Source organism: Aedes albopictus, chromosome 3, assembly GCF_035046485.1.
Source record: "Aedes albopictus strain Foshan chromosome 3, AalbF5, whole genome shotgun sequence".
In the NCBI taxonomy this organism is placed as follows: Eukaryota; Metazoa; Arthropoda; class Insecta; order Diptera; family Culicidae; genus Aedes; species Aedes albopictus.
Window position 1 is genome coordinate 377,497,192 of NC_085138.1, and position 17,267 is coordinate 377,514,458.

Genomic DNA, 17,267 nt, shown 5'->3' on the forward strand with positions numbered 1-17,267 from the left:
TTACAGCCAAGTATCAATTCCGCGAAAGATTTTTCTCTATTGAAAAATGTGTGTGATCCACCATGTACCCTCGGGAAATATGTTCTGCAGTACGCACACATGAAATGAAACCAGTCAGAACTAATTATGTTTCGATTAAGGATAACTTTTTTGTAATAGATTGAGCTCAAGATTACAGGCAAACTGAATTGAGTTGAAAAATAATTCGGATAAACCTGCTGGCCTTTTGTATTTTGTACAGTACGTTACAAAAAGCTCGCTTATTAGGCGGAAAGTTAAAGGTGACTTTTATTTTACTGGCTACGCTGCTGTCTATCAGTAAGAAATAATAGCCGATCAATCATCATTAGTACAGAAAAATTGTACCATTGTATAACCTTATTTAACAAAGCAAAAAGATCGTCCTGAGTTTTTTATTTTTATTTTGGAAGTGATTAGAAAACCAAATAAATATATTTAATGCATGAATTGAAAAACAACTAGATACAGATACCGGTTGTAAAGAATGATATTTATTTTATAAATGGATGTAGTGTTGTAAGACTAGTTTTGAAAATTAAATTAAAAAAAATCTACAATAAAAAGTTTGAAGCAAACAAAAAAAATAACCCGCTTATAATTCATCGCAATCTCTTTGTCGTCTTCTTGGGTTTTAATTGTATTGCGCCATCTTCCATCAACTGCGACAACCGTGCGATATTTAACTTCTTTGCTTTATCGCTTCGACGAGTTTTCTTTTTTTGATCCATACTAGATTTGAAACCATCATTCATTTTGCTTAGCTTGCAACATATGAGCATATTCAAATATTTTTCTGTTAATTTCAAAGCACATGGAGAACAGAGCATGTCCATAACAAGTTGTCCAACTCCTTCCTGTATTTCGTCACATTCGTCATCAGCAGATACGTTGGGATACTTGAAGATCACTTGAATTTGGTCCAACAAATTCTCTTTCACACCTACAGTGTCGGCTTCTAGTAAGGGTTCAAAGTTTTCGTCGAAAATCTTGCAAACACCTTAAAATAGAGTGAAGAGAAAGCTTCAGTTTAAAACTCACAATTATTAAAATATCTAATAAAAACCTTTAAAATATGTAAATATTTTGCCACCAGGAGTTTGAATTTCGACACGATCATTGTACTTTTTAAAACCAGTTAGTGATGTATGTTCATCAGGAATATCATTATCAGAATTGATTCTACCGATACATTCTGCATGAGCCAGCTTACTGCATGCCCATCCCGTTGTCCAGTATATGCTTGAAAGTTGATTTTCATCGATCGATTCGTCTAGTTCTTCCATAGTTTCCACATTTGCATCGTTATCAGCTTTATCTTTCTTGTCGCCACGGAAATATTGCTTTTGTACAACATTCAGCTGTCGCAATTCTTCGTTGGCAATAATATGTCTGCTAATGTCGGCCTGTACATTACCAACCTTTTTAGGAACAAGAAGCTGATTTATTACGACAGCTTTGTACGCGGACGAAAACTGGGAAGAATCTGGATGGGTGTTATTTCCGTTCCTCCAACGAATAACCGAAAAGAAATGTTCGAGGCAGTCTTGTGACAGATTCCGAGTTCGCAAAAATTGATAATTGTAATCGGTCTCCAACTCCTGCCAAAGTAATTTTAGTGCCGAAATATACGAAAGCCATCCATCGACAAAAAATGGGGTTCTGGAATTCTTCGGCAGTGGTTTGAACTTGCTCTCCTGAATAAAAAAAGTTTCATTAAATCTATTGTTACATCACCGGGACAAAATTAAATTACGGATTCAAGATTCAAGCAGTTCTTATCAACAAAATAAAGCTTCCGCAATTTGCTGGACATGGGATCTAAAAAAGACCAGTGTGAAGATCCCGATTTCAGCGGCCGTTTCAGTTCCTGTAAGATAATGGAATATTTTATTAGATATTTTTAATTATTAGTTGACGTCAAATACTTACTTTCTTCTCTTTGAGGCTTGAGCTATTCGCAATATCGAAGAGCATATCGAAATCCTCACAAAATTTCGCTGTATTTAACGCACGTTTCGCTAGTTTACCCGTTCTAACATAATCCTTCAGACCAGCTACAACAGAATGACTCAGGGCTTGTACAGCCAGTCCTACGTTCATTTCGCTGAACTGAGGCAGGCGAATATGCTGATAGGATAATCCAGGAACTACTCGCGGCACGTGTTTCACGTCTTCCCAATATAAATCGACGATATCATCGAAGCTGCAGAGATTTCCTTCCCAAACAGCGTTGTGTTTAAGAAGATTATTCCTGCATGACTTGATGAGATGAGGGGCATCAAACATGCAGTAAACACGATTTCTTTTTTGTCCGATTGCCATGTCAAAATAAGGTCTCTGTACTGAAGCTCCATACTCTTTCGAAAACATGTTTCGATTGACGCTGTTTTGATCACACGTGATGACCTTCGGAATATATCCTGCATCTACAATGTGGGTCAGAGCTTCATCCACGATTGATTTTTGTTGGACCGCAGTTAGACCGTTGCAGAAAAAATAGCCAATAGCCTGCTTGAATCCGGACCGAATGGTTTTTATCATCAAAGTCAATGCAGATTTAGCTCTAACTTTTGTATTTGTATTGTCTTGCCCAGGAAGTTTCGTCGGAAATCCACTAAAGTAGTCCGGTTTGGCTTTGTAGAAGTAAGTTACTCGTTCTGTAATAGCCATTTCATCCAGAAAAAGAGTAACAAGCTTCTCATCCTCTTTTAGGGTAGATGCTTTCAGTTTCAATAACTGGAAGATCACTGGCGAAAAGCCTTCTTGAATATTTATACGTGCTAACCATTTTCGCACCGTACTTAATCCGGGTAATGCAATAAATTGTCGCATTTGCCGATACGCCTTGGTTGAGCAGTACTGAAGTACGAGTGCCATGTTCTTCATAGCGTCGGAATACCGAGCCCCTCGACATTTTCTGTTTTTATTCTTTTGCAATTCGCAGAGGATAGGATCTTGCAATGGATTTGTGGGAAAAGTTAGTGATTTTTTCTTAACATTCTTCAATTCCAGTCGAAGTTTACGAATAATTGTAGTTTTTTTACACACTTGTTGCTTGTTCTTTCGTAGTTCAGTTTTCAGTTTAAGATTCTCCGCTTCCAGTTCAACTAACCTCTCTGCCATGGAGACGTATTTAACTGGATCAAAGCAGTAGTTATGATCCAGATGCTGAAAAGCATTACTGGGGTCGTCACGGAATCTGCGTGTCACCAAAGGTATGTTTGGGGTGGAATCCCGTGTACCGTCGATCTCGAGCTCTCCTACTACATCCATTGAGTAATCCGAACACACATTACCGTGTGATGTTTCATCTGAAGTGGCTGATTGGTCGACATCAACATCCATGGACCTTAAGGAGTCTGGAATTGAGTTACGCTTAACGAAATTGCAATCCAAAGGTACAGCGGACGCTCTCAGCCTATAAATAAATTAAGCTAATGATTTGTCCCGATTCACACAATCTAACCAATTCTCACCCTTGCGATTTGCAACGTGGATTTTTTAAATCTTCATCTCGAAAATGGCTGCTGCAAACTACGGCATGGTTTGAAAAAGCGACGACGTCACATGCCTTCTTCCACTTTTCCAAATCGCGCGAGCTGTTAGAAAACCATAGTGTAAGTATGTAATTTAGACGACGTATGACCAATGTAGTTTCTGAGACTTACCTGCTTTTCACCAGAACTTTATAAAATGTTTTTCGACTTGGTCCGGAAGCCGTACTTTCACAGTTACGGAACACACATTGGCGAAATACCATTTTCGGTTCCAACACGATCGAATGCAAATTGACAGATTGTTATTGAGTATATTGATTACAATTTGCAAACCTTGATTAGAAGGTTGCTTGGATACTTAAGTTTACATGCTATAAATGCGCAGGGAGGAGTACACGAGTAGTTCACCCGCCGCCCACCATTCCGAGATAGGCGCTACTGTTTTGTTGCCAGCTATTTCCATAAGTTGGAAATCTATATATTAATTATCTAAGCTAGCTCGCACCCACCAGATTTTCGTGAGCCTCCTAGCAGCGCAGCACACTGCGATTTTGAAGAGCTGGGAGACAATTTGGTGGGAGGCTCGCTGTCACATTTATGTACACATGAGCAATGGGAAACTCTGGTTCCAACCATCAATCATCATGTTTAATGAGTCGTAAGCCACGTTCGAAAACTGATCAAAAACTGTCAACTTGGCAAGGTTGGCCGAAAGAAGATTTTGTGTACATAAACGGATATCGTAAAGGCACGCAAGGAACCTATCAAGGCTGTCCAGGTTTTCGAACGCAAAAAAAAAACAACCACCACCCCAAGTGTTGCAAGGGTTTGCTACGGGTGAACGGCTGCTCGCTGGACCAGACCAAACCCAAGATTCTGCAGTATATGCTCCAGAAGCTGCTGCTGTTGCTCGGCAAGGAAAAGTTTGTCAGTGATCCGCGTTTCCTGTGGTGGTCATGTCACCCAAGTCTACGCCATCTGCCAATCCATTCCCAAGCAGCTGGTTTCTTTCTACCAGAAGTATGTGGATGAAGCCTCTCGCAAGGAACTGAAGGATATCCTGATTCCTGGCCGTACCTTGGCCGTACTCTGCTGGTTGCCGATCTCCGCCTATGCAAACCGAAGAAGTTTGGAAGTCCAGGTGTCCACACTCGTTACCAGGAATCGTTTAGTTAAACTCTTGCATTCGGTTACGGTTTTTGTTTTGCTTTGCTGGTCGTAGTTATTTTGTTGTTATGTCTCAGTTCGATAAGTGTTCCATTGTCTGGCGCAATTTGAAATTAAAGAAAGATCCAATAATGTCACCCATAGGACCAAAAATGCTTCAATAACTGTATTTCGTAAATGAATGAAGTTTGATATTTATGTCGAAGGGCAAGTTTGACTCACTTTCACCGAACACAGCACTTGTCAAAGCTTTTGATCAAATATGTTTGTGTCAAATATTTGATCTCCGATTACTGTGACAAATATATTTGATCCGATTTGATCAAATATTTGGCAAAATTTAACGAAGCAAATATTTGGCATCACAGCAAACAGTCTAATGGCACCTTAATCCACATTTTATTTCAGGAGTAATCAGGTAAATGTTTCGCATATTTTATAAATGCTTATTAATCATGATTATGATTGTTTTTCATGCAAATGTATAACAAAACATACACAACACACACTCACATACATTACATATACATACAGGGGATAGACAAAATGATCGGGACAGGCAAAATTTTCACTTTTCAAAAAGTGTTCAACTAGCTGTAACTTTTCGAAAAGTGCATCAAATATTCTCAAATTTTTACTGTAAGTTCATCAACTAGATGTGTATCAGTGGTCCAAAATTAGAAAAGATCGGGCCATTCTCCACGAAGTTATAATGATTCTTGAAAAAGGTAAAATTATCCAATAGTCAATTTTGAGCTGTTACATCTCCGGATTCAATGAACCGATTGAAATGAAATTTTGACCATTTATGACTTATATAATGAACTCTGGAAAACATTTGACTTAACTTGAAATTTTTAACACGGAAGAAAATTATAACGATTAGATTATTTTTCTAATAAAACAACAAATTTTCCAAAATATCAACATCGTTTCAAAATTCAAGGTGCAAATTACAGTTCATTTAATTTCCCTCTAATTGATTTTTATATAAATTTGTTTTGAAGGAAAGTAACAACATAGTCACCAATAAATTGAAAAGGTTATACAATGCATATTAAAAATGGACCAATTTACTAAAAAACGTGAAAAAATTAAAATCGCTATAATTTTGTCTGTTGTTAAAAATTTCAAGTTAAGTCAAATGTTTTCCAGAGTTCATTATATAAGTCATAAATGGTCAAAATTTCATTTCAATCAGTTCATTGAATCCGGAGATATAGCAGCTCAAAGTTGGCTATCGCATAATTTTACCTTTTCCAAGAAACTTTATAACTTCGTGGAGAATGGCCCGATCTTTTTCAATTATGAACCACTGATGGACAACTAGTTGATGCACTCACAGTAAAAATTTGAGAATATTTTATGCCCTTTTCGAAAAGTTACAGCCGGTTGAACATTTTTTGAGAAGTGAAAATTTTGCTTGTCCCGATCATTTTGTCTATCCCCTGTATCTCATCATATATTGGGAAAGGGACGGACCATCAGGGCACCCGATTGAAGCGATTTGGACAGGAGCTTGGAACTGCCTCCTCCTTGTTGTTAACATTTCGTGGATTGAGGGCGGGCTCTTCGACCCCATCTATTGGGAGTATTATGTCAATCGAGGGCTTGATTTTGCAGTTGTTCGTGAGAACTTTCTTCTGGAAGGAGATTCTTTTCCCCTGACGCGGGTTTCGCGCAAGTGTCTCTGCTTGCGGGTCCGCACAACCCTTTTTGGCCCTTCATACAGGAGAATGACTGACCACTAACAACAGCACAATCTTGATCAAATCGCTTTTCAGATTATTCCAGTGCTATAGGCAGCTGCCTTGCTACAATAGATGGTAGAACAATACCATCATATCAGGAACAGGAACAAGTGGAGGAATCCCGGAAGGAATTTCTCGAGAAATCCCAAATGGAATCTGCTCAGGAATCTCAGAAGAAATTTCGAATGATCTTCCATAGGAATATCATAAACAACTCCCTATGAATCCCAGAAGAAACTCCTGGTGGAGTCCTGGAAAAAGTTTGTAGAGAATCCGCGGCAGGAATTTCGGATGCAGTTCATATTGAATTCCAGAAGGGGTGCCACCAGTAAGTCATAAATAAGCACACTTTCCCACGCACGTGAACCCCTCCTTTTGAACTCAATCAAACTCAAATTTGATTGATGACAACTTCTGTATTTTTTTAGATTGTTTTTAATCTCTACCCGGGAATGGTTCCCTGGGTTTTCAGAGAAATGGAATTGCAATTTTAAGCCGGAATTTGAATATTTAGTTGTCAAAGTACACACCTAGAAAAAATCATGTGGTGCCTTGAACCTGACATAGTCGAGCATCTTCAAAGACACAAATTTAAAGGTCAAAACATGAAAATTTACATCTTCGAGGACACCACAAAATAAAACTTGTTTGTTCTTAGCGTCTAGCAATCGCTAGAACCGATTCGATGTATAAAACATATAGAAGTAAAATTTTGACAAGCATGGATACGAAGTCAGATCCGCTGATTGTAAAGCATATCACTTGCCTCTCGGCTATTTCACCGAGTTAGAAGGCGGTTGATGAATATGATACTGATTCTACGTTTCTGATGAAATGGATTTGTTGACATATAACGCAACCAGCCAGTACTTACATGATGCACGTAAAATTATGTCCAATTCGTGATTCAGTCATGAAAATGTTAACGTTCTTAAATGATTTCGTCTAGTGTAAATTTCAAATGTTTAAGTGTGTAGCAGAAATTTGGCAGTTCTTAACCTACTATCGTCAGGGCATCCTTTTGTCTTGATTTCTGTAGTGAATACCAGACCAGCCCTTTGTAATGTAAAATAACTTCATTTCGACTTGGTATACCTTTATGTACCACCGTGACGATATTAAGTGTCGGTGACAAGCCCGTGCGCAGAAGGAGGGCGCTTCGGGGAAAAACACCAGCCCTCCTTTTGCTTTCGGCAATGTTAGGTTTAGATCCAGCTGGAACCGTCATTTCTCTAAAGTAAGATATATACACAGTTAAAAAATGTTACATCGTATCACCTGTAACAAAAGGACCCCGTCGTATCGCACACATTTTTCCATCAGTTTTTTAATTTACAGCTTGCTCTCAGTATGAAGCTTGCATTCAACATTCTGTACAAGAAATTGTTTAATGTAAAATTCAGTGAGATGGAATGGAAATTTATATGTCAAATTTGCTTACGTCGGGTATAGTTTCCAGAAATTTTTGCTGTGTGGATACAAAATATGTGTTTGGTGGGATATATGGTAAACCATACAAAATCATGAAATGAGCTCACTAGTGTTGTTTTGCACAACACGCAGATATACCAAAAATATATAACTGTTTTTGACATGGTTTTTGACTAATTCACTAATTCAAACTACATCGAATCCATGATTTCCAGCACCAAACCCTATTCCTCGAACCATCTATAAAAGCCTTCCGCGACCTTAGTACACTTTCCAGTTAGCGTGATGACGTCGTATCAGACGGATCGTTTCTCTTGCAATTATACCGTTGTTGTTGTTGTCGTAAATAAGCCAATCGCGATCGCGATCAATCCTTCGAGTACTTTTCCGCCGGAAGAGGAGACCCACTACAATCAATCGATTGATGCTGGATGGTTCAGTTGTTTGCCGAATAGAACACGGGTTACCGAACGCCACAAAGCGACCCTTTCATGGACGCAAACGATACGAAAACAGTTTGGATAAACATTAGCACCCGTCGATGACTAAATGTTTGGATTACATAGTGACTTGGGGAAAATTTATGTCTGATATCTGTGTGATGTGTTTGTTCTGTGAAATAATTGAGTCCAACATATGCTTGGTAGTGCGTGGTTGAAAGAAGAACTAGGAAAACTATGTGAAGAAAGAATTTCATGTTTGATCTGTACATATTAGAACATAGCTTGTCATTGTGAGCTAGAATTCATAGTGAACGCCAGTTTTCTATTTCGTGGAACATGTGCCCACAGCTAACGATCCTGACTTGACGACCTGACTCTAAATAAGTCCGCACGCTGCTAAATCACCATTGCGAATGAAGCCATGTGAGTAGCTACATTTGATTTATGATACCTTTTTTTTTTCGATGATGAAACTAATCTACCGATTACCAGTACATCCGACCAATCCACACGTTTTGGAAAATAAACAAAATTGAATCTCCCCGAGGAAAGTTTACCTACGTTTAGACATAGGCTTATCTCCACGAGGGGATCAGAGGATCATCGTTGATAAGGGGATGGAGCTGCATTTGAATCGCTTGTTTTAGGAACTGCTTAAGTCCAATTTATATAGCTTTCAGAAATCGAAAAAGTGTGAAGCTAGTACACCCTTTAAGTCATATTTAAGTTAAAATGCTTTTTTTTTTTGGAGAATCAGGAAATCTGCTGATCAGATATCCAAGAGGTGGGTCCTCGGGTTATATGGGGGTCGACCCACTAAAACCTCATTCTCTCTTCCTTACCTTCTCGGTACGCCCGTTAGGGATTACTTCGAGTACTCTCTACTGGTAAGCGTTCCACCAGCTACCGCTTTAAGTTCTAGACGAACATTTGAAAAGGGCCTATCTGCTTTGCGTAAACAAACATGTTTTTGTCTCTGTAGGGCCCATCTGCATCCACCCACGCACATCAACACCCTTATCAGAAAGAGTGTTCTTCAAGCTATCTCTTAAGGGTGTTGATGTGCGTGGGTGGATGCAGATGGGCCCTACAGAGACAGAAACATGTTTGTTTACAAAAAGCAGATAGGCCCTTTTCAAATGTTCGTCTAGAGTTGTCCTCTCTTCCCTGGAAGATTGGGTCCTGGCTGGTCTATCACGACCCCAATTACTTCAGTGAGCGCTTAGAGTTGATCGTGCACTTACCTGTGGTGACAACTGCCTGCTGTTCAGCCTTGCGGTTGTTCACCACTACCACCTCCGTTTTGTGGTGCACAACCCAGTCAACTCACGATCGCATATTCTGTTGAATAAGATGCAAAAGTGGAGGCGATATGCGTACACTTTACACGCGGTTAAATGAAAGTATGTACGCATATGGCCTCCACTTTAGCATCTTATTCTACAACATATGCGAATCCGTGTTGGCTGGGAAGTTACAAGTACCAGCTGGCTGAAACTCATCCAGTTCCACTATGCCTATCGCGTGCGATGCTGTCAGCTTCACATCTTCTATTGACTCGCCGTATACCACGAGGGGGTGGGTCTCCAGTTAGCCTAGTGGTTAAGGCTATGGATCGCCAATCCGGAGACGTCGGGTTCAATTCCCGTTCCGGTCGGGAAAAATTTCTCGACTCCCTGGGCATAGTGTATCATTGGACTTGCCTCACAATATACAATTTTTCATGCAATGACAAGCAAAGAAAGTCCTTCAATTAATAACTGTGGAAGTGCTCAAAGAACATCAAGTTGAAGCGAGGCAGGCCAAGTCCCAGTGGGGACGTAGAGCCATAAAGAAGAAGAAGATACCACGAGGGTAATATCATCGCCCATGCCAACCAGCTTTACGTAGGAAGTGTGCTGCTTTACGCTGCAAGTGTACAATACATCAATACATCATCATACACCGCATTTCATAGTATCAGCCCAGGATGAACCCCTGAGATACTCCCGCGGTGATGTTGAAGCTCCTTTCTATTTACTTCCTCGGTGTCATAGTTTAGCACCATATTGCCATACTCTGGAAGTAGGTCTCCAGGCTGTCCGGGACTCCTAGGTGGTGAATGACTTTCAATGGCGGCCCAGCTGACGCTGTTAAACGCATTCTTGACATTCATCGTGACGACCGCACAGTAACGGATTCCCCTTCGTTTTTTTTTTTTTGTTTCGGCCGTTTTGGTTACACCCTTAATAGCATCCACCGTCGATTGACCCTTCCCGAAACCAAACTGGCTATCTGTGAGGCCAGAGTCATCGGGTTTCGCGGTATAGACCGTCTTCTACAACAAAAAATAAAGCCAGGACTAATCTCTCCTCGACCCACTAAACACATTCCAAACCCTTCGTCTCTCCGGAACCACCAATAAGGCATAGCTTCAGAGAGGGGCTAGTGCACATCGCACCCTCATGTTTTGCTGAATAGCCTGTAGCAACGAACATCGATGACTCGCTTTGGAGAGTACATCACGGTAGCATGCTGGCGCTTAGCCAGTTTCCCGAGTGGTCCTCACCACTCCCTTTGTCTTCGGAAGGCGGGCAGGGTCAACCCCACGTCCACGCCCAACTATTTTGCAGACATCAAGAACTGATGCCTACGTGCAACCAGATCTGGCCTGCTGAAGTCAAGGGTAACACAGGGTAGCACTACTCTTCAGGCCATATCAGCTGTATCAGAAGATTGCTGACAGTAGGATTTCCACCTCCCCCGGCCCTAACCGGGGACCCCTTTTCAACTGCGGGCTCGGATCCATGATAGTAAAGTCGCCCACACTGACCTCCGCTTGCTGCTCCGACCTCCGGTTGTTCACAACCATCACCTCAGTTTTGTAGTAATCCAACTCCCAGGCTCTGCCTCGTCCATATTTCTGGGAAAACTCCCTCGTTCGGGCATTTCTACATAGCAGACCTGAACATCTCGGGAGTTTCTGCAATAGCTACTTTTAAGGCCAAATTCGGATCTCCGTCCGGACCTGGGGCCTTAACTACGTTAAGGGATTTTGCTATCCCCGCAAGTTCCCCACCGATGACCCTCTCCTCATCTCCAGTCCCAGTCCCCGGTTGTCTTACGAAAGGAGGCCAAAGACTAGGATCATGACGTGGACAAGCCCCTCAATGATCCCCTCCAACATCTCTGGAGATTGCTCGGTAGAAGCCGTTACATCTCTCGTCTTGGCCATCTCTATCCTGTAGGAATCACCCCACGGATTCGCATTGGCACTTTGACAGAGACCCTCGAAGCATGCCTTTTTTTTTGCTCTTATCTCGGTCTCCAGCGCCGCTTTTGCAGCGGCGAACACCACCCGCCCATTGGGATATCTAGAGGGGTGGCCTGAGGGGGCAAGCCCCCCCCCCCTCCAGAATCCACCAGCTCCCCCTTCCCAGAAAATTGTCATGACTTTAACTTTATATATGGAATTTAGAAAAAAAATCAGAAACTACTGTCTTAATGACAAACGCAGATCTATAATAGACATTTTTTGGTCATATCTACAAAACTATCGTAACATAGCTGATTTGTTCTGGAAATAACGAACTCTTTTTAGGCCTCCAAAATTTTCTTCATGATTTCCTTTAAAATTTTCTCCAGTACAACAGTCTTTCAGTAATTAATCATCCAATTTGTCTATGCTTATTTGCAATCTTGGAATATCCTGGATCTCTATTCCTCTAACAATAAACCTTCAATTGTATTATTCCGAGTACGAGTACACCCTTCCCGGAATTCCTGTAAATATATTTTCTATACTCCTATACTCATCTCAGAACATGATTGATTGATTGATTGATTTGTCTTTATTGAAGAGACTTTCAGCCCTTGGCTGTCAGAACAAGATCTTATAGACATGTCAATTGACGTATTATCGAAAGGATCCTTGGAAGAATTTTCGAAGATATTCTCGTTAAAGCCTTGAAACTATCACTATCAATTCTTGAAGAATTTCTTGGAGGTATTTGCGGAGAATTCTCAAATGATGGAATTCTTGCAAAAATCCTGGAATTCACCTGAAGGAGTTCCTGGACCAAGAGCTGTAATGTATTCAAAAAGAAATTTCTAGAGGAATTGAGGAAGGAATTTCTAGAGGAATTGAGGAAGGAACTTCTAGAGGAATCCCTGGTATTTTCTAGAGAAATTCCTGAATGAAACCCTGAGAGAATTCCGAAAATGTCTTCTCTGGGTGAATTCCTGAAAGATTTTCTGGAGAAATGTCTAAAAGCGTTTCTAGCGTGTAAGTATTTATACGTTTAAAGTAAGTCACAGTAACTGTGAAAGAATCACAGGATATATTCCTAAAATAATCGCAGAACGAATTTTTGAAGAAACTACTTTGCAGGAGCTGCATGGGGTATTCTTGAAGGAATTTATGGATGGATTCAGAATAAATCTGTGGATAAAATCCTTAAAGATTTCTCGGAGATAATTGTAAAAGAACTCTGGATGACTACTTGGGGAATTTTCCTGGCTCCAGCATCCCTTTAAAATTATTGAAGAATTCCAATACAAATCGCTGGAGAAATTCCTCTAGAAAACCTTCAAGTAATTCAAAAAAAAATCAGGTGAAAAAAAATCTTGAGAGAATACCTGACAAAGATGATCGACGGGTTTCTGAATTTTCTGACCGAGCCCCTGAATAAATTTTCGAAAGACCCCAGAGGAATTTTTGAAGAAATCCCTACAGATATTTTTGAAGCAATCTCTGAAAGAACTCCCGGAGCAATCCCTGAAGGAGTTCCTGCAGTAATGCTTGGAATAAACACTGTAGAAATCCCTGGAGTAATTACTGAAAGGAGGAATTCTAGAGCAATTATGGGAATAATCCCTGGAGAAATTTCTGAAGAAATCGCTTGAGGAATCCCTAAAGTTCCTAGACAAGCAATCCCAAGAGGAATTCCTAAGGGAATCTCTAAAACAGTTCCTGGATGTAGTCTTGAATTAATTCCTGGAGTAGTTTTTGAAAGAATTCCACGATGAATTCCTGAAGGAATCCCAAGACGCATTTTTTTTTTTAAATAATTCTGGATATTGTTCCTGAAAGAATTACAGAAGGAATTCCCGGGTCCCTGGAGGATTTCTTGGAGGAATTTGTTAAAAAAAAAAACACTAAACCCGGAAGCAATCCCATGAGGAATTCCTTAGGAAATCTCAGTAAAGCTTTTTTAGCGAATTCCTGGAAGATTTTTTAGTAGGAATCTCTGGATAAAAAAGATCTGAACAAATCCATGTCTGCAGTAATTTCTGAACGAATTATTGAGGGAATACTTGGGTGGACTCGTATAGGACTTCTGAATGTGTGTTTTTAAAGAAATACTTAGATTAATTTTTGAAAGAAAAAACTCTAGTAAAACTATTTGAAAGAACTTATGGAAGACATTACTGCAGAAAGACTTCGAATAATTCCAGATCGAATAATTGGAGCAATCTCAAGCGGAATTCTGAAGAAATACCTGAAGAAATCTCTGAAGGAATACCTGCAGAACCTCTAAAGATATCCCAGGACAAATCCCCGATGAAATGTCTGATAGAATTCCTAGATGAAGTCTTGAAGGAATCTCTGTAGGATTTCATGATGGAATCACAGCAGTAAGCTATTGAAAATTTTCTGGAGGAATTGTTCATACTCATATGGCTTACGAAATTAGAAATAAAAAATTTAAAACAGTCATTTTGATTCCTCCAAACTGCAATGCCAATTTGCTTATTCGCATATCGGGCGCCCATGCCATCTCATGGCCCCCCTGGGCCCCCTCCAGAAAAAAAAATCCAATGCACCCGCCGTTCGTTTCGCTCTTCCTCTGATCGTGCTCGCTGCATCCGCCGCCTAGCCCGCTAGTCCGCAATCGCTTGAGTCCACCAGTAAGCCGGTGGCCTCCCATCTAGGGTGGATTCGCCTAGGCATGGTCGCATCACACGCACGTGAGAGCACCGCTACCAGCTCGTCGCCGTCTAAACCAAGTGAGCTTCGCTCACGGCGTAGCGCCTTCCTAAATACCCCTTCGTCGATGTATGATGTCTTTCACCTGCGATGGCTGGTCAGAGCCATCCATATCTTTTTTTCTACACTCATCCGCAACCCAATTGCCGTTACCGGGCGGCGGGTACTCGTTATGGGTCCGATATGATGGCGAAATCTGTCCCCTACACAGAAACCGCTTGACGAAGCAGTTGCTGAGCCGCGTCATAGTGGTTCAGGTTCAGCTGCGTTACCTCCACTGTGGTGTGTTCACTGCGACTTTCTTGAAGGCCGGGCACCTTGGATTACCCGTTGGATGACAGTTGTTCATGGATTTCCCGGTACAAATCAGACAAGTGGGTGGACTCGTGCAACCTTGTGCCTTATGGCCTTCGGTGCCGCATCTCCTACACAATTTGCTCCTGTCAGGGCCTTTGCAGTCCCATAACTTGTGTCCTGGTTCCAGACACCTGAAACAAACCTCCGGTGTCTCGTGGAACGTCAAATGACATACGCACCAGCCAACCTTAATCCTCCCTATTTCGACGGACTTTTTTACGTCCGCCATAGGTAACTGAACCAAAGCTGCCTGTGTCCCTGCCGGCCCCTTTCGTAGCCTCACGGCTGCGACAGCCACCTGCACCTCGCACTGTTATCGCAGTGCCGTGACGAGCTCTTTTATTTCGGTGACCTCGTCTACCTTCAAAGTCGCATCTTGTATGAGAGCCCTGACCTCTACCCCTTCGCCAAGCACCTCTTCCGCCAAACTTATGTAGGCGGCGCCCTTGCGCTCCTTATCGCGCTTCAGCTCCAGGATCACCTCGCCCATACGAGTATGTCTGATACTGCGCACGTCGGCTCTCAGATCCACGAGCTTGGCGTCGCTTCGCATCGCCTTCAGGACGTTCGAGTACTTCGATTGACCGGTCTTGATGACGAGCGCGTCGACTTTCTCGCGCATGGCACCTACTCTTTTACGCCTTCGTTTGACGTCCCTAGCTTCCTCGGCCTGCGGCTTTATCTTCTTCTTCTTCCACTTGACCTTCGTCCACGAGGGGTCCTCCCTTTGGGTTGCCCTACTCTATGGTTGCTGAGGGCCTAACAACGGTCGCAACCCTTTGTTTCCATCCTTCCTAGCTGGGTCCGACTTGCCGGCATTACTGCCGACTTCAGGGTTAGTATCCTGTTGGCCTTGCGGGCACCGCCAGAGAGTTCCTCACCTGACGGCTGCCTTACCTGCTTCTGCGAGTGCTTATCACGAGCAGTCGCATCCACCACACCTTTTGAACTATCTGCAAATGCGAAGGCCTTCGTCTGGGTAGACTTCGTAACCTTTTCTTTCACATGTTTCGCCGCTGCTGCAGTCTTCACGAGTCTCACGTGATCCTGCTTGGCATCATCCATCGACTTACGAAGTCACAACAGGGTTGTTTTTAGGTCCTAATGTTAGACTTCGTGGACGCAAAGACGATGATCTTGCCAAGCTCCTGCTCAGCCACCTCGATTGCGGGAAGTCCTTCTCTTTTTTGGTTGATGGCCCTCAACAACCACGCTCCGTCTGGTATCTCCACCGACTGGCTTGCCGAGGAGTGGATCGGAGCTCCCATGCTGCTCCCCGCTCCAACTTCCTCAGTTCTTCTTAACGGAGACCTCGCTAACCCACTTCTTGCGAAGGAATTAGCCTTGCCACTACCACTAGCACCTGATTAATTTGTTTGTTTAGTAGACTTCATAGACACGAGTTGCACGGGAAAAGAGGTTCATCACATCAGAGTCAGGGCGAAGGACGAAATACTGTGGGGGGTGCCCATGTACCCCACAGGCTCCGTTAACGATCGAGCATCGTTTTCACCCCCTCGATCACTTGAATTGGGGTTAGTATTCCTATTCTTAGCCGGCGATTACGCTGCTGGCTCGAATGCGGGGAAGGTCGTCAGGCCCCGGGACTGTAATCCCTGCTGCCCAGGATAGAAGATTCTGAATAATTGCCTCTGGAGTCTACCTACTGATGGTTGGTCGTTGGGATCTGGTGGAAATGAGGTTTATTTTGGAGGGAAATTCCGTTGAGGTTGTAATTATGGTAGAAGACTTTCCGGTGGCGCTTTTAAGAAAATGTAGGTGGGCTTTGAACAAGTCAAGTTTTTGTTTCAAATTACTTCGGAAACCTCGCTGAAATCGTTCTGGATATCCCCAGAACCTACATACTTGGAAGTGTGATTAAAGTTTCTAGTGTTCAAGGATTCTTTCCGATATTCTCCGGGAATTACTTTCGGAATTCCTCCAGGAATTCCGGGAATCCTCGATAAATTCTTTCCGAGAATCTTCTAGGAGTTCCTTTCTGAGATTCCTCTAGAATTTCAATGATTTCAGTTGCTTTTGGAATGTCTTCGCAATCTTTTTTTCTGAGATTTTTAGAAAAATATTATTGACACGACTATAGATTGACATTTCCAAACTAAAAATATAACAGATGGGCATTTTTTTTAATTATCGTACAAATTGGGCCGAAGGGTCTCAGATTTTCATGAAACTTTTTCTACAGGCAGGGCTCATTAATAAATGATTAAAAAAATTGAGAAAAATTCAGGGTCGCATATTTTCCCGGAAAACTTTTTCCATTTCATTTTTTTTTTGATTTCTGAGAAAATTTACTTTCATTTTCTAAAAAAAACTTTGTGTCTACGATGCTTCGTTCTTGAGTTATGATTAAAAAAAAGGCTTCTATGGCACATTTGGATATTTTTCAACAAAATTGGCCATAACTGGAGAACGAAAAAAAGTGCATTTCAAAAATTTCAGCGATTAAAGCTTATGAAATAACCTTCTCAAATATATGTTTTTAAAAATTTCCTACGAGTTCGGGCATAGTTTTCCGGCTTTTCTTTACGAATTTTCTCAACTGTGAAAAATTTGGTGGAAACTTTGTCCAGTTTATATTTTTTCTGAGATTTGCTATCATTTTCTAAAAAAA

At 41.6% G+C, this 17,267-nt stretch overlaps 1 protein-coding gene and 1 pseudogene across 1 annotated transcript in view; both read left to right on the plus strand.

Annotated features, from left to right (window-relative positions):
- The first annotated feature begins 4,251 nt into the window (after positions 1 to 4,251).
- On the plus strand, positions 4,252 to 5,069 carry LOC109419405 (small ribosomal subunit protein uS9-like; annotated as a pseudogene).
- Positions 5,070 to 8,143: 3,074 nt separating this feature from the next.
- Positions 8,144 to 17,267, plus strand: part of LOC109399110 (uncharacterized) — a 141,039-nt gene continuing 131,915 nt past the window's right edge. Inside the window, exon 1 of the mRNA XM_029875220.2 lies at positions 8,144 to 8,733. Coding sequence (XP_029731080.2) covers positions 8,724 to 8,733 — 10 coding nt within the window. The 5' untranslated portion in view covers positions 8,144 to 8,723. The remainder of the gene's footprint in view (positions 8,734 to 17,267) is intronic.